Here is a 21765-nt window from a genome sequence, read left to right on the forward strand (position 1 = left end):
AACTTCATATATATTTTGTTTAAGTTCTTTGCATGATTGATAGATAGATGGAATTAATACATTTTGGAATTCAATGCACTTTGCTATGGAATGTCTAAATTAAATATTCAAACCAGGGGTTACCGAGGGCTGAATTAGTCCTTGTGCTTCCTTTTCCAATTTTATTTAACCCTTTAAGTACCAGGGACATGCGTTAGCCCCTTGAAATAGTAAATCTAAACTGTGTTGTCTCATTAAGGGAATCAAGAGAGCGATGTGAGTGTGTCCCCAAAGTGTGAGTCCCTTCCATTGAATGGCAGGCGGTGTGTGTGTGTCTCTGTGTGTATGTCTGTGTGTGTGTGTGTGTGGTGGGTGCACAGTGCAGCAGTGTGACACTGATGGATGAGCCAATGGTTAGACGGACAGATGTTTGGGCGGATCTAAAGCCAATGCCATAGCAGCAGATAGAAGGAGAGAGGAAGACAGACAGAGAGGTGGGAGGCAGTGAGAGAGAAGGATAGGCTGCAAAAACCCCACGATTCTCTGAATATCACCTCATCCTGATAGACACCCTTTGGACGTGGACATCATTACCTCTGCAAATCACACCTCGGCTTCTTCTGATCCCCACAATCTGCAGCTGTGACCAGGGGTTCTGAGCAAAACAGCTCATACAAACTCACCATTTTTCCTTCTCTGATTTGCTATTATATTTTTTTTGGGGGGTGTTTCAAATTCCGCCAGAGCAGAATTTCCAGAGGACTTCAGGAAAACTGCAATCCCTCATTACATCAGATCCAGCAGCTTAGAGGATCAAGCACTGAGGGGAAAAACAAAACAAAACAAAACCAACATAAAGAAAAACCAAACAGCAGAAAAACTTCAAAGTTCTAAAAACACCAGTATCCCTGCAAGTTGGTGTCCACACGATCCTCTGGCTCTCAGTACAGGATGTGAAGGAGCAAACATCTGCCTCTTAAAAAGGTATTTGGACATATCCCAGGTCCTGGAGGATGGGGGCGGTAGGAGATTTTTTGATCTTGTAAAGAGATCATTCTCCTTTTTTATATTCTCTCTCTCTCCCTCTCTCTCTCTTCTCTGTAAACTCAAAATAGGGGGTAAAATGCTACTGGTATCTGCTTCCCTTCTTTAAACAAGACAAGGCAACCTGGGACTTGAAAGGAAGCCTCTGATTTGCTGTAGCTGTCATGAAATATCTATTAGCCTCACAAAGAAAGGGAGAAAAGAGTGCAATTGGCAGCCAAGACGGTGTTTGGCAATAGCCTGCAATCCATGTTCAGAGAGCTTTGAAACATTGAGTCCATCCCTCCCTTCTGATGTTACAGGATTGCAGCCAGGAATGTGCAATCGAGCCCAAAGTGAATCGATTTGCCAGAAGCTCAGCCTTGGGGTTTCCTTGCTGTAAACTTGGGACTGAAAGTAATACAGAGTCTCATCAGATTGAAGTGATCAGAGGAGTCCCCTGTGTTGTTGGACACCAGAAGTGATCGGTTCTGATTAAGAAAGCCTCGCAGGATCCTATAAGGAAGAGATCTGGTGTTCCAGATGTTTGAAACGTGAGAACATACTTTGATCTGGTAAATCTCAGTAAATCTCAGCATTAAACGCAGAAGCAAAACCTGTTACTCAACAATAAATACAACCTTAAAAAAGACAAAAGTAAATTAATAAATCATACAATCAAAACAAATATAAATAGGCAGTGTGTGCTGCTGACAGATAAATCCTGATGCACCCCAGGGAGGAAAACAGAGAGGTACAATTGAAACTCCTAACTCCTTTCCAGTAAGCCAAGTGGGGTTTTCAGTTGGAGACAGGAAGGTGTGCCCTCTCAATCATGCGTTGATCTGTGTATGTGTACATGGAAAAACACATCTGGCAGCTCTCCACAAGAACAATAGCACATTTTGTAAGTACATTTTTTAAGTATCTCTTTTCAAAACAGAATTAACCCTTACAGGGCAGAAAGAAAAACTGTATTCACCTCTAAAACAGAATAGCTTTTATTTTTTAATTTATTTTTTACAGATGTAAATTTCTGATTGGAAAGTCAGACACACACAATCCACTTGCCTTAAAGGGTATGAAAAGTGTGTGTGTGTGTGTGTGTGTAAGTAAGTGAAAAGGTATGCCATTGTCCATATTTGTTCAGTAAAAACTGAAGTGAATTGCTTAACTGTTAGCTTTGATCCCAAACATTTAACCCCCTCATGCCAGAAGACTTACCTGGACTGTCAAGTGATTGTCCTGAAGGGGTTAAGCCAATAGGTGATGTGAGAAGCTGTGAGCATTGAGTGCTGGAGTAATGAAGTGTAGTGTGTGTTAGGAGTCTGGTGTATGTGGAAGAGGAGAATTCACACCAATGTTTGAAGTGGCCTGAAGTCACTTCAAACAAATGGCGTAGAGCAGCTTCAGCCTAGGATGAGAGATGGCTGTTCCAGATTTATAAACTCCTCTAGCCAGCTACATTGAATGGAGCCTGTTTAAAATAACGAAAACTTGTGCCAACTGTCTTCACTCTGGGAATGTGACTCAGGATCATTTAACTGCCTCCCACTATCTGGAAATAGATGATTAACACAGCAGACTGAATGCACAAAATACTCTTTTTGTTTTAGATTGCTGGATCCTTTAGTGTTTGTGTGTGGTGTCAGGGCTTTTAAAATAATGCAATTCTTCCATAGTAATAGTAACAGGACTGATTTGTAACTCTTTGTGTACCACAGTAGAGACTCAGCATCTGATGCAGGCATGGTTTAAATGGAGTATGCTTGATGTGTATGGATAATAGATCATGTGTAGGCCTTATCCTATGCATGTTTAGCTCATCTTTATATAGACTGTCTCCTGTATGTGCATGTTTAGCAGTTGGTTATAGACGATATATTCTATATATATATGCATGTTTAGCAGTTGGTTATAGAGGATATCTTCTATATATGCATGTTTAGCAGTTGGTTATAGAGGATATCTTCTATATATGCATGTTTAGCAGTTGGTTATAGATATTGTCTTCTATATATGCACGTTTAGCAGTCATTATATAGGATATGTTCTATATGTTAATGTTTAAGTAGATGGTTGGTTTTGTGGATGATTATACAGGCCACATATTCTATATTTAAATTTAGTAAATGGATAGATATGAAATCTTTATTTAGTAAAGTGTATCCCCTGTATATGTATAATTTGGAGTTTAGTGTATAGCGTGTATATATATATATATATATATATATATATATAGATATATATATATATATATATATATATAAAATAAATATGCGTAAGTTCTAGAGATGGTTCTAGACTAGAGGATATCACCTACAATACTTCTTATATCTCCCATATGTCCATTATAGGTAGACATTCATATAGAATGTATTCTATGAAATATTTAGTTGATTATTTAAGATATAGATATGTGTGTGTACACATAGAAATATACATGCACAGTCTGTTAACGTATACATAGGAGAATAAAACCATATACTAAACCATATACTTGCACTTATAGGATAGAGTTCTTTTTTGCCATCCTCCTTGTTTCCTTGTATTGTTGTAAATATTACGTGTATTTTTACTGTGTCATTCTATAGAAAACAATATTTATGTGCATGTTTAATAGACCGCTATATAGGATGTTTCCTGTATATGCATGTTTATTACCTGGTTACTTAGTGTACCTTATTTATGTATATTTGTCTTATTTGTATATGTAATATATTGAAAAATCTTCTTTATGTGCATCTTTAATAGCTATGTAGGATATTTCCTGTGTATATGTAGCAGTTTGTCATAAGACACACACACACTTATGTATGTGTATATATATATATATATAATGGGTGTGTGTGTGTGTATGTCTGTGTATATGTATGTATATGTGTGTGTATTTAGTAGCTGGCATATACTATTCCACTGAAATGTTGTTTTTGTAGCTGTTATAGAATATGCCCTATATAGGTTATCCTGTAGTTGTCTGGTTGCTAAATATAGACGACACATAGTATATTTTTAATATAAGATAACTACTATATGTTTAGTAATTTATATACCCTATATATATTTAGTATTTGGATGTACAGGATGTGCCCTATATATTTAATATTTGGATGTACCCTATATATTTAGTATTTGGATTTTCAGGATACGCACTTTATATTTAGTATTTGGTTGTACAGGATATACCCTATATATTTAGTATTTGGATATACCCTATATATTTAGTATTTGGATGTACAGGATATACCCTATATATTTAGTATTTGGATGTACAGGATATACCCTATATATTTAGTATTTGGATGCACAGGATATACCCTATATATATATAGTATTTAGATGTACAGGATATACCCTATATATTTAGTATTTGGATGTATAGGATATACCCTATATATTTAGTATTTGGATGTATAGGATATACCCTATATATTTAGTATTTGGATGTACCCTATATATTTAGTATTTGGATGTATAGGATATACCCTATATATTTAGTATTTGGATGTATAGGATATACCCTATATATTTAGTATTTGGATGTACCCTATATATTTAGTATTTGGATGCACATGATATACCCTATATATTTAGTATTTGGATGTACCCTATATATTTAGTACTTCGATGTACAGGATATACCCTATATATTTAGTACTTGGATGTACAGGATATGCCCTATATATTTAGTACTTGGATGTACAGGATATGCCCTATATATTTAGTACTTGGATGTACAGGATATAGCCTATATATTTAGTACTTGGATGTACAGGATATGCCCTATATATTTAGTACTTGGATGTACAGGATATGCCCTATATATTTAGTACTTGGATGTACAGGATATACCCTATATATTTAGTACTTGGATGTACAGGATATGCCCTATATATTTAGTACTTGGATGTACAGGATATGCCCTATATATTTAGTACTTGGATGTACAGGATATGCCCTATATATTTAGTACTTGGATGTACAGGATATACCCTATATATTTAGTACTTGGATGTACAGGATATACCCTATATATTTAGTATTTGGATATGCCCTATATATTTCGTACTTGGATGTACAGGATATACCCTATATATTTAGTATTTGCCCTGTGAGTTATGTGGAGGTGGCCATGGTGCCAGTGTCTGTAGCATTGTCCTGCCAGCAGTGGACCGATAGAGAAAGCAGTGCATGCCTCCAAGCACGGTCACTGCATGCTGTGCTTTGCCTTAAGTGCCACACACATCCGGGTATATCCATGTCATCTCTTTGTTAATAAGGTGCCTGCCAGTGTGTGTCCTCTTCTGTGGGTTCAGCTATTAACCCTTTCAGTGCCAGGGAGGTGCTATTAGTTGTATAATTGTGTGTCAGCGGAGTTGGATCTGGCAGTATGACAAGCTCTGTGTGTGTTGTGATGTTGGTGCCATTTAGAGTCTATAAGCAGGAAGTGTTTGGGTAAGTTACAGTCCAGCTATACGAATAGGCCTACTCCCAACCAGTGAATGCAAAGCTTGTATGAAAGTGTCCTGTTTACATGCAGAAAAAACAGAGGGTTAAAAGGCCATTCTGTGTATCTGACTGTCTTATCAAGCTCACAGCTTCTGTTACCTACATTTTATAACATCTGTGTCCAAAAGTTATCCCCAGATGGTGTAGAACTACAGCTCCCATGAGGCTTTGCCAAACCCTTATGGGATGTATAGTACAACAAAAAATGGGGGGTGGGGAGGTACATCTTTAAGCTGCAGTCTGACATTGTGGCGGGTCTATGTAGTTGTCTATCAATATATACATTTCACAGCCCTGTATAGAAACCAGTGAAAATGATAAGTACTTTGATCAATAATTACACACTGTGTGTCCCAGACAGCAAAAGAGTCAAACAGACTGCCACTTCCTGGCTAAATTGGTCCCACTATAGTCAGTAGAGTCGCTCTGTATTGGTGGCTGTGAGCAGGCATGCTCTGTACGCCCTCCCTACCATATACAGTTAAAAGATAAATCACAGCTCCTCCCCAATAACCTCTTAAAGGAGCAGAATAACAGTGTCTTCTATAAGTTAAAATGAAAGCTATCTATAATCGGCAAGTAATACTTCACACCCTCCTGGAAAGAGTTTAAATGACAGACCCTCCAGCCCAGCTCCCCAGGAAATAGTTGTTGAAAATCCCTGCTCCCCTCATCTCAGAGTTAATATGACAATCAATGCTTCCCAGGAAGGAGTTAAAGTGGCATTCCAGGCTCCCTCCAGTTAGGAGTTAAAGTGACAGTTCACGCTCCCTCCAGGAAGGAGTTAAAGAGTCAGTCCAGGCTCCCTCCAGGAAGGAGTTAAAGTGACAGTCCAGGCTCCCTCCAGGAAGGAGTTAAAGTGACAGTCCAGGTTCCCTCCAGGAAGGAGTTAAAGTGACAGTCCTAGCTCCTTCCATCAAGGAGTTAAAGTGACAGTCCCCCTGCTTGCTGTGCCCCTGTTCTCACACTAGTAGTTGGAGTGACGCTCAGCTCTCTCTTTAAGCTCTGCCTGTTGCAGCTCAGTGTGTGGATCAGAACAGCCGGGGAGCCTGGATTACTGGCTGGCTATCCCCCAGTCCTCTTTCCCATGCTTTGCTGTGATCCAAGCCAGGGGAAACCCACTCCCCCCCGCACACACATCTCATCTCCTCCCCTCTGATCTCTGCAAACCGAGGGAGACATTGCTCTGTGCACAGATCTTATTTTGATACATTTGTGTCTGTATCTTGTTGTCTGTTGTTTCATTGCAAACTTCCGATCTACAGCCTGCCTCCTCTCCTGAATCGCTCTCTGTGGTCGTTGCATGAAATCTACAAGAAGTGGATCAGCTCAGAGGATCTGTGGGGCCAGAATAACTCTTCCTGCCCCCTCCCCAAAAAAGCCGAGCCAGGCACAGCCAGCAGCAGTAGCAGCAGCATGCCGAGGAGGAAACAGCAGGCTCCCAGGAGGGCAGCAGGTACTGTATGAGCTCTGTACATTGTGATATGACAACCCATTACCCACCCTTTCCCCAGATGTGTGCCCTATACCCTTCCCCCTCTCCCCATCCCATGCCTTGTGCTTATTCCATACCCCCTTTGGGGACAAATTGGCTTATAATTTCAAGGTGTTTTTGTGGATAGGGTCATGCAATAGAGCTGCATTCTGCGTGGCTTGGGAGACCCTTAACCGGGTGTATATGTAAGCAATGAGGAGGGGGTGTCTGTGGATTAAGCATGCTTTCTACTTGTCTGCTGTTAGAGTGCACACTGGGGTTATTTGGCTCTCAATGGGGTATTGCGAATTTGCAGAACCGGAGAGGTAATTGTTTTATTCTTTCCTGGTTAGAGGGGGGCTGGGATGACACAAATATCTTTGCAGGGATTGAACCAAGAAAGTTGTGTTCACAAGGGGTGACTGTGATCTGTCTGAACTGGGGCTGTTCAGGCTCTTTTCATTCTACTTTTATTGCTCCTCTGATTCATTTCTGGAAATGAAGCGGTTCAATGGGGTCAGGGCTTGTTTGTTCACAGGAGGAGGTTATGGTGGGATGTTTTTAAGGTTATTGGGGTAACAAGGGGCCAGGGAAAGTTCAACCAAGGACCCTGTTGAGAAGGTTGTTGAAGGAATCATGGACTTCATATGGGAGCAAGGGGAAGATGTTACAATGCTATTGATTTTTCATTTCTCAATCTGAAGAGCTGTGAGGGGGAAAAAAAAGATAAAAAGATCTGTTTCTTGTCAGCTGTCTCTCTAGCTTTGATCCAGCTTTTAAATATGTCTCCACTTTCTATGTTCTCCTTTTTAGGTGTAACTATGCGTGTATATACGTATGCAATAATGTGAGTGTTTATGCATTTATATATACACGTATGCTTTTTAAATTTGTTTTGTATATGTGTGCTTTTTCCCATGGATGGCTGTTATTACGTGTAGCATTTGTTCTAAATGTCAGCTCTTATTACGATTTAGCAATCTTTTTCTGAGGCTATAGGGGGTGAGGAGGGAGGGTGAAGTAGGTAGGAACAGAGGCAGAGGGGGGGAATAGAGCCAAAACATTATTTTGCAATAATGTTCAGTTAGGACATGTGGAATGAGAAAGGCTTTTATTTTATGGGCTGTTGCCATCCTCCATTTGATGGCTGATTGATGGCCTGTCATCTAGCTGTCTTTGATCTATTCATTCCCAATAAACATCAATAAATCACTTGCCATGGTAACATCAGGCCCAGTGACGTCAGCTTTGCCCTGTCAACCTCCTGCCCAAGCAGATTTTTTTTTTGTTACGAACTGTATCTATAACCGGGTTCATGTGGGCTCATATCTCCTAGCACATCTGGGGCCTTGGTAAAAGCTTACTTATATTCCTGCCTTTTCTTTACACCCCTTCATAAACGGAGAATTCCACACGTTTTCCATGTATCTTAGTCCTCCCCCATTAACTCATTTTATGGTTGCAACAATAGCTAAAAAAAAAAAAAATGTGATTATAATGAGAGAAAATATATTTTTCACCTTCCTTTATACTAAAGTCCCTTGAGTAATCATTTAATATGTATTTAATGAAAGGCAATTGGGCTACGAACAAAATCATGCCTTTCTTATATTTTCATAACGAAATCTAATTTAAAAAGACTGCATATAAACTATACAAGTGTGTTCGAATTTCTTTTGTGTGTGTTAATTTATACATTTATGTTTGTGTTTTAAAGATGCATCCACATATGTATACTTGTATATTTAGCAAATCATACAATCACATAACTTAAGTTTAAATAAAATAGCTTGTGATTTTTCAGATTTAGTTTTTTTGGATCTTTGTATTTTATTAGGTTCTCTTGCATTTTGATTAGTAAAAGTATGATGATTATAAAAAGTAAGATGACATCATCATAAACTCAAAAACCAGTTACTTGCTTCAACGCACATTACTCGAAAGAACTAGGCCTCCTGTAGCTCTGTTTAATAAAAATCTTAGCAATGCATATTTTTCATAAAATAAAATGCAATAAAGACTTTTAAGGCCATTGCAATCGCTATATAGGTAGAACAAGTAGGATTGAATAAATATTAAGTAAAAAATGGATACAGTGTAAAATAAATCTACAATTCCGTCTGTGAATCTAAACATTGCTATATGTGTCAAACAGATCCACGGTGACATTGCTCTGGTCACTATTAAATCCATGCAGCAAATAATGCTTGTTTGAGATAAATAAGCCAGTAGGTAGATACGACTGGCAGGTTGTACTAATGGTCAGTTTTAGGTTAGGTTAGACTGCGGCTCTTCACATCTGGCTTAAGGAATCGTTATATAGCACATTAAAAGATTCGTACCATTGCTGAATACACATTTAATGCGATACAGATGATTGCTTTTTTTTTTCTTTTTCTGTGCCAGTTATATGTTAAAGGAGACTATATGTGCATTCACACACGTTTGTACATGTATATAGTTTTTTTTTTTTTTTTGTGTGTCTTTTTAAAAAAATAATTATTATTGTTTCACTTCCTACAAATCACGAATGTTCGGGGTTCTTGCGAAAATTTATTTTATTTAATTAGAGGTTTATTTAGGAAGATTGAGAATAAGGGGAATAAACTTAACTGGTATACTAATAAAATATCGTAGAATGGTTTTGCTTTATCAAAATGACCCGTCAAAACGACTTTGTTTCATATTTGATTTAATTGTCTCTCTCATGACAGGCACATTCATCAATAGCTTAATGGCCATTCAGAAGTTGGCAGAGTGAATGCTCTCAGTCTCTCTCATGGATTGACTCCTGTTTTACTTATCAAAACGCTTCTGTCTAATGGATATGGCTGGGGAAATGTCCAATGCACAATTTGTTACTTATTTAAGTTGAGGGAAGGTGAAACAAATATCACAAATGCTTCTGATGGAAGCAGGATGCAAAATTATAATTAAATTATGTTTATATTATTTATGGGGGGAAAAAAACTTTGAGAAACTTGTAATTTCAATTTTCTTTTGGATCTTTGCGGCTGTACGTTGTAGAATTTTGACTTTCTATGTTTCGTACTGAGTGATTGCTTTGTACTGGTAAGAGTGGGGGGAAAAAAGTCTGATTGGTAACTCAGTAAATTCATTCACCACCAACCTTGAAAATACTTGAGGATTTTTTTTCCCCCCCTAAACTGAAAGGTCTGCTCAGCCGTAACAAAAAAGAAAAGTTGTTTTGCCAGCTTCATTAGTGCTCACCTAATTAGCTGTAAATCTGATGGATTCTTGACAGCTCTAATGATTGGAGATGACAGTCTGCAAGCAGTGTCATCTAGCAGAATTAGGTTTGCAGCTAGTTTGATGTAATCAACTTGATATTACACAGTCCTGCTTGCCTTTAGTTGTGCATTAACTCAATTTTCTGCTGCAGGTGACAAATGGATTTTGGTACCTGGATAATCATTTCATAGGGATTAGGCCTTTTTAATGGGGGCTGGAGAAAAATAACAACTACTAAGAGGTTTCCGCAGCACAGACATTGTATATTTAACAGACAGGTGCATAATTCCTTTCTGCCAAGCAAGAGCTTTAATACTGCACTGGCAAGAGCAGAAACCGATAATCTTAATCAATAAAACATATAATGCACACCGAGATTTCTATTCACAGTTAAAGCATTTCGTTATCAGCAGCACGTTTTGTAATGATCTCTTCAAGTGTCACAATTTCTTTTTCTGTGTCTTTATTTTTTTTATTTTTTTTTATTACAAATATTGTGGATCCCGGTTTAAAGAAAATACGTTTTTTTTTTTTTTTTAAATGCAAAACAAAAAGGTGTATTGCACACATATCTGCATGAGACGTTCGATACACGGCATGGCCCTCTAAACACTGGAACTTAGCACTGTCACAACAGCCCTGTGTGCATTAGTCACGTAAAGAATTGTGAAACATTCAGACCATCCACTTTCCTTCTTGTACCATCAAAGTACTTGAACTATGGATGTCTAAACAAACATAGCATAAAGCAGACAGTTATCTAGCTTAGAAACTGACCCCATTTTGGAGGAAGCATTGACAAGAGCCAATGCGCCTTTTTCGGAATAGATATGAGACAAGAATATATATCGAAACCAAAATTTTATATATATATATATATATATATATATATATATATATATATTTTTTTTTTTATGTGTGTGTTTGTGTTTTAATGTATACAAGCATTGTACTTCTTAATTTGAAATAAGAATATGAAAAAAGTGAGAACTGGCATTTAATATTAAAATAAGTATGTGAAAAAGGGAAAACGATCCAGGCTCCGTACGTTTTTACTTTTGAAGAAGGAGAAATTCTGTGCATTTTAATATATCTGATAGACATTTCGAGAGCCTTCGAATGTGTTGAGATTGTACATGCATTGAAACCACAATGCTTTCTACTAGAAATGCTCTTACACTGGGGCACATAGTGTGGCTACAAAACTGCCAGGCCTATTGGATGGAGATTCTCCCTAGTAGCAAGATGACAAAATGATTAGTTATGGCTGTCCTTTGCTTCTTTTCTGCATAGAGTAAAGAACAATGTAAAAAGGAGGACGATCCCCCCTCCCTCCAAATGTAAGCATGGTTGAAAGATTCCACTGAGTATCCTGGTGGAAAACAGACATTTTCAGAATCAGCTGCCATTTCTCCCATTAGTCTGACAGCTGTCAATTAGGGCCCTCAGTGTTCTCCCCCGGTACAGTTTACTGGATTCCGTTGATGTTGTCATTTTATTCTCTGGTTTGCCTTGAGCACTATCATGAGCAGGAGTGAAATAGTCAATAACTGATGTATCAGCAGTTATTTCTTAAATTGGCTCACAAGTCTGCATTTTCTTTTTTCTTCTATTTTTTTTTTCTTTCTTTCTTTCCTTTCTGATTTTTTTTTTCTCCTCTCTAAAGATTGTTTTGCCCAGTGATTAGAATGAATTGTGACTGTTGTGTAGGGAATGCAGTGCAGGGTGAGTTTATAGGATCAGTTCCTTAGTGCTCTTTGCAGAATTCTAGTGATGTGGGGAGAATTCTCTAAATGTAGGGAACGCAGCATATATTTGGCGCTGCGTGTTACATCCCTGTGTAACTGTGACATTATCGCTATTGTATTTGAAAAAGGCTGTGTAAATAGAATTCTGTTCACCTTAAGGGAACACAACTTTGCAATTAGCTTACTGTTAACCTTTTTACATTAACTAGGCTAGTAGACCTCTCAAACGCGGGTCCACGTTTTACTAAAATGCCAGGAACATTGCACGCTTAACCCACATGCAGGCACTGTAGTTTTCTCTCTGACCTTGGATGTTTCATTGCTAGTCTAGTTGTTAAAATTCCCAAGGAGCTGTGGATATTTTTTTAGATTTTTTATTTTTTTTTGCTTTAAAAGGTTGCAGTTTATTGCTGTCCTAATTAGTGTGTAAACCCAAGAAACAGATGCATGGTTTAGAATACAGAGAGCAGCTCCAGGTGAATTGCTCAGAGTGATATTTATCTACTAATCTTCTTACTGCAGCTAGTAGTGGGTGGCTAAAATGGGGAGTTAGGCACCCTGTATTGTGTTTAACAAGACAGCATGGGCAGGTATCTTCAGATGGATAATATGCAATGTAATTAGCTCAATAGACCGCCTCTCATCCTTTCATTTTTGCTACATGCATAAAATGCTCATATAAGATGAGTAAATGATAATTTTATGTAAAGTTGATGCGGTGTCCATACCCTTCAATTTAATTAATCACAAGCCTTCTATTCTGGAATATTCAAATGTGGGTTTTGCATGGTTAACATTTTGTCTTGTAATCTTTTTTTTTTTTTATATATATATATATATATATATATATATATATATTTTTTTTAATAAATAATATATATATATATATTTATGTATTTTTTTTTTTTTGGCTATCAACTCTTTAAAAAAGACATCTTCTAGCATGTGAAAATCACGGCAAATTGGCTGCCTAAATGATGTTTAACTGTTCCCATTTAAAGGATTTTAATCCATAATTAGTAAATTAATCAGTGTTGCTCTGTAAACAATTAATGGGTTATGTAACACTTAGAAGCTCAGCGAGTAGTTGAGGTAGTTTGCCATTGCACCCTCGATCATACTCGCATCGATATTTAATGTGTATGAGTCCTGGAGAATAATGTAACTTTCCTTGTTTGTCCTTAATTATGAATTATTAATTCATTCTGTCAGAACACATGTTATTAATTATGGCTCTTTTTTTCACCTCCACCAGCTGTTTGGGAATGAGGGGACCAGGCTTAATAAACTCTTGTAGGAGTTGTACCAAATTCGTCCATATTATCAATATTTAGTACGATTTAATGTAGAAAATACTAAATATGGATTAGTGCTAAAATATACTACAAAGATAAAAGAACGATTAAGAAATTAACCAATTTATTTACTTTGTGTGTGTAAAAGCACACTCGCACACAAATATCTCCACAGTTTTTTGTTTTTTTAATTCTAAATAAAATGTTCTGATTTACTGTTTCTCAAGGGGAGGAAAAATAAACATTCATAGTAATGTTTAAATAAAAAAAGGTTTTTTTGTGACTTCAGTAAGGATGTTACAATAGGAGATATATTTTGAGAGCAAAAAAAATAAAAATATTTAGTCAATATTAATAACTATACAGCCTTATAAAACATTCAACAAACATATTATTATTATTATTGGTGATGGCGAATTCTGTGTGATAAATTTTGAATCTAATATTGCATAGCACATGTTAACCGTGGACAATTGTAGAGTGCCTTGTTCCAATATTTCAGGGCTGCAGTCAGTTTAGTAATCTTCACAATTTTCACTTGTATTTTCTTTCAAAGATTACAATATGCATACAATTAGCTGTTGGCTATCATAATGCACTGTTCAATTTTAAATGGTATTTGAATATAAATGAATATTAATGAACTTGGATGAATTTATTTTGCATAAGTAAAGATGTATAACCCTTTCGTCCATTAACTACGGTCATTAATAAAATCTGGTCATTATTTAAGAACATATTTATTTTGATCGGATTTTTTGCATTTCCTCTAAAGAGACAGGCTCAATTAATTATTCAGCGTTGACAGCATTTAACAGGCTGCAGTGTATATGTGCTTGGTAACACGTAATTTTACATACCTGAATTTTGCATACACAGCAGCAGTGACCTTTTGGGTTTTTCTCTCTCTCTTTTTTTTTTTTCTCCTTTCGTTTATTGGTGAAGATTAGTCTGTCCAATAAATGTGGATTCAGTTTGTCTCTTTCTCTCTCCCTCTCTGCTAATGTCTAACGCATCCAAAAATGATGTGATATTTTATAATTAATTCTCCAAGATGTAATTGCTGTAATCACTTAAATGTTACACACAGCAAAGACTGTGCACTAAAACATATGGAAGAATATACTGTAAACACCCTTGTCTAAATCTCTAAATAAGCATTCGTATGTGGTTTGAATTGCTAAATTGCCGACTGGTTGTTTATAGGAAAGGTAAGATTCTGCCTTTGCTTTGATTACCATTTTGAAACCAGTAAATGGAGACTTTAATCCTGGTAAAAGTAGTTATTGGTATTGCCACTAGCTAGAAAGTCTTAGTTCTCTATGTGTTCTAAGCAAATAGGCCAGCATTATGGCTTATGTTGGTACCCCAGGTTGTTCTGGAATCCATTCTTTATAACTCTCACCGAGCCATGCTGCTTGTAGATTATAAACGTCTAGGGTGCAAAGGTTAGCCATCACTAGTATAGGCAGATAACAGGGGTGCTGAGGTTACGTTCACAAGCTTTTTCAATGAGTTCCCCAAAATTATTATTTTATGGGCAATTAACCATTGTTCTGTTATGACCCTTTATACCTGGGACTTCCGGCTGGAAGGAAGTTAACTTTTCATTGACGCTCCTTTAGTGAGCAATGGTGCATTGACACAGTACAAGATACATTTAGGCCATAATATCCGTGTTTGAACTTTGGTTCCAAATTTGCTCTCTGCATTATTTTTTTATAAATATAAAGTAAAATGCTATCTCGTGAATTGTGCATATTCTCCCAAGGAGATTAACTTGGAGGGAAAAAAAACAAGAAAAGGAAACAAATAGTGGAGTCAACAACAAATTGAACTCCTGTGCCAGGGTGCTGAATCCAAGAGAACGACTGCAGTTATACGATTTTGTCTGGACATCCAGGGTTTGGTTAGATTTGGCCGGTTAACCCACATAGGATTCTATTACTTTGTATAAAGAATGCAGTAACAATATTAAGCCTCTGCTGTATAATGAACTTTCTGTGTACCTGTACAGTGCTGCCATTTCTTCTCAATCATTTTATTTGTCTCCCAGATTGTGCTGCAATTTCAACGTTGTGGCTTGCAGATATTGTACAGCACTGTGCGGCTGCTCACACGTATTGCTGCACGCACTGCCATGTTAGAAATTTAGTTAATTCCCAAAATATTATTTGATTTCACAGTCTTGCCATACAAACAGATGTCCTCAACACTTTGTAGTATGGCAGTGTTTGTAGTTTTGCAGATGTACTCCTGGGTCCCGGAGAAACATGTTTTCAGTCCTTATGTTTTCAGCCATATTTTAAAATATTAAGGAATGCCTAGATGTTATAGAGGGAGAGTTTGAGTGAAAGTGTTCACAGCACTTCTTCTGACGGAAAGGCATTGCCTTTGTCACATAAAATTAACACATTTTTATTGCTTTTGTCTCATGATAGCTTTTGATTTTATTGGCTACGTGGCTTCTGCCACACACCTCTTTCAAAGTTATTGACTGAATGGCTGCAAAAGCATTTTACCTTTATGTATCATTGACTAATTGGCTCTTGGTGCATCATTGGCTGCACATTTGGTATGTGATCTTTGTGAACAGCAGTAGTTTGGGTTCTACAGCAAAAGATTCACTAGTAGACTGGGAATTGGTAGCATTCATTGGCAGATTCCACAGCCCATAAATATTTTACAGAGTAAAAATACTGTAGGTGCCAAATATCGAGGTGTCTTCAGAAATCGTATAGAGAAGCCTTTCCCAATTGGTGGTTCCGCCAAAAGTAAAAAAAAAATAAAAAAAAAAAATGGCCGTGGGCAGGAGGGAGCAGCGAGCAGTGATCTCCCTGCTCAGCTTCCGCGCGCGCACAGCAGTGATGCTGGAGCTGGAATATGACGTCACTCCGGCATCACTAAGAGACGCGCAAGGGATCTGAGCAGGGAGATCACTGCTCCTTTTCTGCTCAGCAGCCCCTCTGGACCCCAGGGACTGCACGCTCAGCACGCCAGCCGCTCAGCAGCCCCACTGGACCCCAGGGACTCCATACCAGCACTCCTAAAGGTAGGGGGCTGGATGGAGTAAAGTTTTGTGTCTGTGTATCTGTGTGCCACTATCTGCCAGTGTGTGTGTCAGATTCATACACACTGGCACATACAAACACAGATACACACACCTTGATACGCATACAAACACAGATATACACACACACCTTGACACACAGATACATACAGATATACACTGTGTGTCAAGGTGTGTGTATCTATGTGTCGGATACATACACACACACTGGCACATACAAGCACAGATATACAGACCATGACACACACCGTCACATACAAAAAACGGCACAATTATTAGAATTTTTTTCCCCAAGCTGGGGTGGGGGGGTTACACGATGTTGATACACTATGTCAAAGGGCTCCACGGGAAAAATTAATTGGGAACCCCTGGTATAGAGTAACAATGTAGGCCTCAGCATTGTCGCAGAAACTCATAATGCACATAACACAAAGGTTTTAGGAAATCCTGGTTAAGCTATATTCAGATTCCAGCACTGGGCTATTTTAGAATTCAACATTTGATGGTGAAGGTTTTACCTTCCATTAGAACCTTCAGGTTTCTCTTTGACAATAACATTTCAGTATTATTTGCTACACACTAGCTTTAGGTAACACTGACTTCTACACATACTAGTTATTGATTAAATAGTTTGTTTCCAGCTATACAACGTCTGACAACCATATCGTTGGGTAGCATATTTTACTAATGCTGGGTCCATGTCAACTTATTGTTCCTGAAACATTTTGTAATTGTCTTATCTATTGTTACATTTCCCCCTTTATAATATTGTGAAGAGCTGTGGACTATGTTGGTGCTATATAAATGACGATGATAATAATAAAAATAATAAGCCATACACTTTGTACTGCACATCCTATGCAGCTTCTACTGCAGCGTTGGCAGCTATACACCGTATATAACACGCCAGCTTTGGTTTTATATATAAATTTTTTTTTTTTTTTCAATGTCACTTTGTGTATATTTTTTTGTATATTTGTTGGCTTTTGAAAGGTAACGATCCTCACTTTGGCCAGCGCAGTGATTGCTGTCAGCAGCAAGCTAACAGGAGACAGGAGCTAAGCAGCTGCACCCAAATGTGTTGCTCACTGTTGGTTGGTCAGAGTATATTTTAATGAATACTTTTTTTATAAAGCTGCTGCTCATTATTTACTATCGCTGCACTACCTTCATTTGATACTGGGAATAAAAATTATTTGGGACTTTCTAGTATACTTTACAATACAGAAGAAGAAGGGAGACTCTTCTGTGTTTAAAAAAAAAAAAAAAACTTTAAAAATATGGGATATAATATACATACAAACATACACAGTCCATGTATTTATAATCTGCTTTAGTCTTAGTCCGATTAAGAGACCAAAGTTCGATTTGCTTTCTGTCTTCAGGGGTCTCAGTTGGTTTGAGCAGGCAGTTTATAATCATCATCCTTAAAGGACCACTATAGTCCCAGGAAAGCAAACTCATTTTCCTGGCACTATAGTGCCCTGAGGGTGCCCCCACCCTCAGGGTCCCACTCCCGGTTTGTCAGAGACCATTTTAGTACTGGGAAAAGTCTGCTTAAGGTGTTCAGTAGAATCTTTGTGTGTTATCTGTTACAATGGGAAAATGGACCTCTAAGCTAAGAAAAGATGTAAGAGCCACTGAGTTAGGGGGAGCCAGTTCATTTTCTACGCGTAACTGAAAACAATTTCTCAAAGTTTCCTAACCTGCAGAATTGCTGCTACAGAAAGGACAATACTAGGGTTGCTTTATTATTTTCAGTATCTTTTGGGTCTGGGCTCTGTGCCCAAACTTTCTTTCCTGCTGGGTCAGGCCTGTTGCTGGAGGCCAGATTCTCAGCAGGGGCCCCTCCTGGAAGCTTGGCGGCTGCGGCTCGAGACTGGCAGCCATCACTCATCCATCTGCGACACAGAGTCTGTTTTTGATGGCAGGGTTGATAAAAGGCCTGGGAACTGTATAGGCCCTTGTAATCAGGGCCAGTACTGACATCTTCTCAACTTTGACAGCTTCTTCCTTTTCTCTCTTCACCGCCAAGACTGTCTGAACTGATTTTTTTTTTTTTTTCTCCCTCTCGCTCTTGTTTCATGTAGTTGATCATTCTCAGATGCTGGGAATAATTTTTTGTGTCTGAAGGGAGGGGGAGTGTTGCTTTGGGTTTCTGGGTAGGGCAGGTGTGAGAGGAAGTCTGTACTGTAGGCCTGTTGCTAATTAATGTTCCTCTATAAGATTCTGTCTGAGTTGAGTAATGTTTTTGATCTTTATGTCTGATAACTGCATACTTAATGAGATTTCAAAGCTGTGAGTGCAGCTCCCTACAATTATTGACAGATGCCTTTCCTTCGCCATTGGGTTCAGCTTCATAAATCCTCTTTCTGTAATGAGGTTCTGAAGTGCCACCCTGGCAGTGAGCTAATGAAAGAGGGGGGAGGGAAACGGCTCATGCCTGTCTGACACATTTTTTTTCTTTTAAAATTTACTATGCAGATGTCAAGCTGCAAGATGATTACTTAAAACATGCTAATTTTTATGGTGCATATTGCTATTACAGTGCCTGACACGCGACCCCCGTAATCTTTAACCTGTATCACCCTATTGGTGTACCGGGTGCCTGGAATTTATTAAAAATACCAAAGTGTAATGCAACACTAAACAGTTAAACACTCTTTGCACGTCATACAGGCTGGGGGGCTCATTTTGTGCACTTTTATTCTACACCTGCAGAAACAATTTTAAAAAATAAAAACAAATGATATATTATATATTTATACGTACGTACACACATACAACAGAGATAATTGGCCTGCATGTGTGTATATAAAACTGGGAGGAAGCTTGTTATTTTATCTAAAGTTGTTTATGAAGCTTTGTATGCGTGAGGGCTTTAGAGGTGTGTGTATGGCACTTTGTAGGCCTCTGTACATCAAGCTGTCCTAACTGTTCTCTTGAAACATTGTAGATTTGATTTTGCAAGTTCTGAAACCGAATCCTGGTGGGGGAAAGCCTTGCCATGCCAAACAGTCGATTTCCTTTTCAGCAGAGTCATATATCACTGACCCGCCCTTTCCTCCTGACAGAATGACATGTGTCATTTATCAAATCGGCCCTGGCAGACAACAAGGGAGGCAAAGAACAAGGTTTCATAAAAACGCTGTTCTTTTCCCTTTACTTCAGTGTTGCAAGAACAGCAACTGCAGATTGCAAGTCAAAAGGAAAATGTATACAGTGGGGGGGGAGGGGGGGGAAGGGGTCTGAGGGGCACTGGGTGACAGTTTGGTGCTGTGACCAAAGAAGTGTTGTTGTTTTTTTTGCCTCTTACAGTGCTGCTATAATCGTCTTTTCCTTCCATATGCCATATCCCTTTTGAAAGTCCTTTTGTTTTATTTTGAGTTTATGCACTCGCAGGAAACCCAATCGTTCTGACAGATATCATTCAAGTTGCGCCAGCTTGCTGGGGGTTTTGTAAATGAATCCGGGAGCTCACAATTTCACAGGATTCAAACATGCATTATGCAAGATGGATGTTCTTTACGAAAGATTGATGACGGATATCAGACTTATGTTGCCGTTTATCATTTGGAATAGTATTTAGACGTGCCGTGTAGAGCTGTAACTTGAGAGGTGGACATGCCGGAACAGAATGGGGGCCGGGATGCTCTGAACTTGATGGATGAGGCTTTGCTTTCTTTTATTGTTTGATACCAGACTCAGCCAGTTATTGCGGTCTTCGTTTACAGCTACTTAAGTGTTAAACTAGTGTTTGTCAACATGGGGTGAGGCGAACTGTAGTTATATTTTGTGGATTTGTAGCCAGTGTGAATTAACGTTGACAAACAGCATTTGATCAGACCTGTTAACCTGTTGTGAGAAAGTGTGTTTTAGTTTGGTTTACTGTACCTCTGTGAACCCGATGGATGGTAAAAGGGGTTGCATTTGTGTAAGCACACATAAAGAGTTAAACCCCATTGCAGCCACAGGTGGTTTAAATAGAACCTAATCCCAGAAAAGAATGTCCCTCTTTATCCTCTTTGAGACTTGCTCAGTGTTTGTAATGGTTCATTAAGTTTTTTAGGGTTTTTTCCAATTTTTGAGGGATGTATGTAAGCATGAGATCTTTTGTGCTTCAAAATTCAGACTACATTCACAACCTCACATTCACCTGTTGCAAGGAGATCATTTAAGAAAGACCTTTGCTGCTAATAGTAGTATTAGCATAATTCCAATTTATTTACGCTAACATGTTTCCCAGCACTTTACATCTATAGAAAGGGATAAACACAACAAATAAAAGACAAACTATCACAAAGGATGGTACAAGATATGTGTATAGTGTTCTCTTATGACAAATAGCGGCAGTCCACCTAAAAGGAGTAACCACACCTTGTAAATAACAAGCAGATAAATACAAACAAATGTTGAGCCGCGTTTAGTAATTAAAAAGGATTATACATACAGTCAACGGAGGAGGATAATTGTGAGACTTATCTTTAACAAAGAAAAGTACAATAGTATAATACTGTAAGAAATGCAGTAGATATAAAGACAGTGCCAGTAGAACACTCACACTTTTCAGAGCTTCAGTTAGCTCTAATATTGCACGTCAGGACGGAAGAATCCCCGTCCAAGGATGTGATGTCAGATATCTTGAGCAGCAGTCAGTAATGTATGTGGAGGGAAGCACTTCAATTTCAATTGAGGTTTCTGGACTTTCAATTCCACTGTATACATTTATAGTTTATTTTGTTAGTGCCCAATTTTTTTTAAATCACTTTTATTGTTTTAATAAAGTACTTTTTTTAAGTAAGTATCCAGCCCTTTGGATTTTTTTTTTCTTAGCTGGCTCTCTGGATATCCATTAAATCTATAGGTGGAGATCATTCCACCCAAGTGCTCCATACCAGAGCAGGTTCACGCTCTGGAAATTGTAAGTAGAATACTTACCTGTATAATATGTTTATTTTATAATTGGACTACACCATTGGTTTTCCTATCTGTGCTTCCCTCCACATACATTACTGACTGCTGCTCAAAATATCTGACATCATATCCTTGGACGGGGATTCTTCCGTCCTGACGTGCGATATTAGAGCTAACTGAAGCTCTGAAAAGTGTGAGTGTTCTACTGGCACTGTCTTTATATCTACTGCATTTCTTACAGTATTATACTATTGTACATTTCTTTGTTAAAGATAAGTCTCACAATTATCCTCCTCCGTTGATTGTATGTCTAATCCTTTTTAATTACTAAGCGCGGCTCACCATTTGTTTGTATTTATCTGCTTGTTATTTACAAGGTGTGGTTACTCCTTTTAGGTGGACTGCCGCTATTTGTCACAAGAGAACACTATACACATATCTTGTACCATCATTTGTGATGGTTTGTCTTTTATTTGTTGTGTTTATCCCTTTCTATAGATG

General features: G+C 38.0%; 1 protein-coding gene across 2 annotated transcripts in view; it reads left to right on the forward strand.

Moving 5' to 3' along the window:
• Positions 1-462: 462 nt before the first annotated feature.
• TSHZ3 (teashirt zinc finger homeobox 3) overlaps positions 463-21765 on the forward strand; it is a 76784-nt gene continuing 55481 nt past the window's right edge. The window contains exons 1-2 of one of the 2 annotated variants that reach the window (XM_063438543.1): positions 463-1909; positions 6777-6967. In XM_063438543.1, coding sequence (XP_063294613.1) covers positions 6928-6967 — 40 coding nt within the window. In that variant the 5' untranslated portion in view covers positions 463-1909; positions 6777-6927. Of the gene's footprint in view, positions 1910-6488; positions 6968-21765 lie in introns of those variants that run through there. The other variant, XM_063438544.1, reaches the window with a different exon arrangement.

Source organism: Pelobates fuscus, chromosome 12, assembly GCF_036172605.1.
Source record: "Pelobates fuscus isolate aPelFus1 chromosome 12, aPelFus1.pri, whole genome shotgun sequence".
Lineage (NCBI taxonomy): Eukaryota > Metazoa > Chordata > Amphibia > Anura > Pelobatidae > Pelobates > Pelobates fuscus.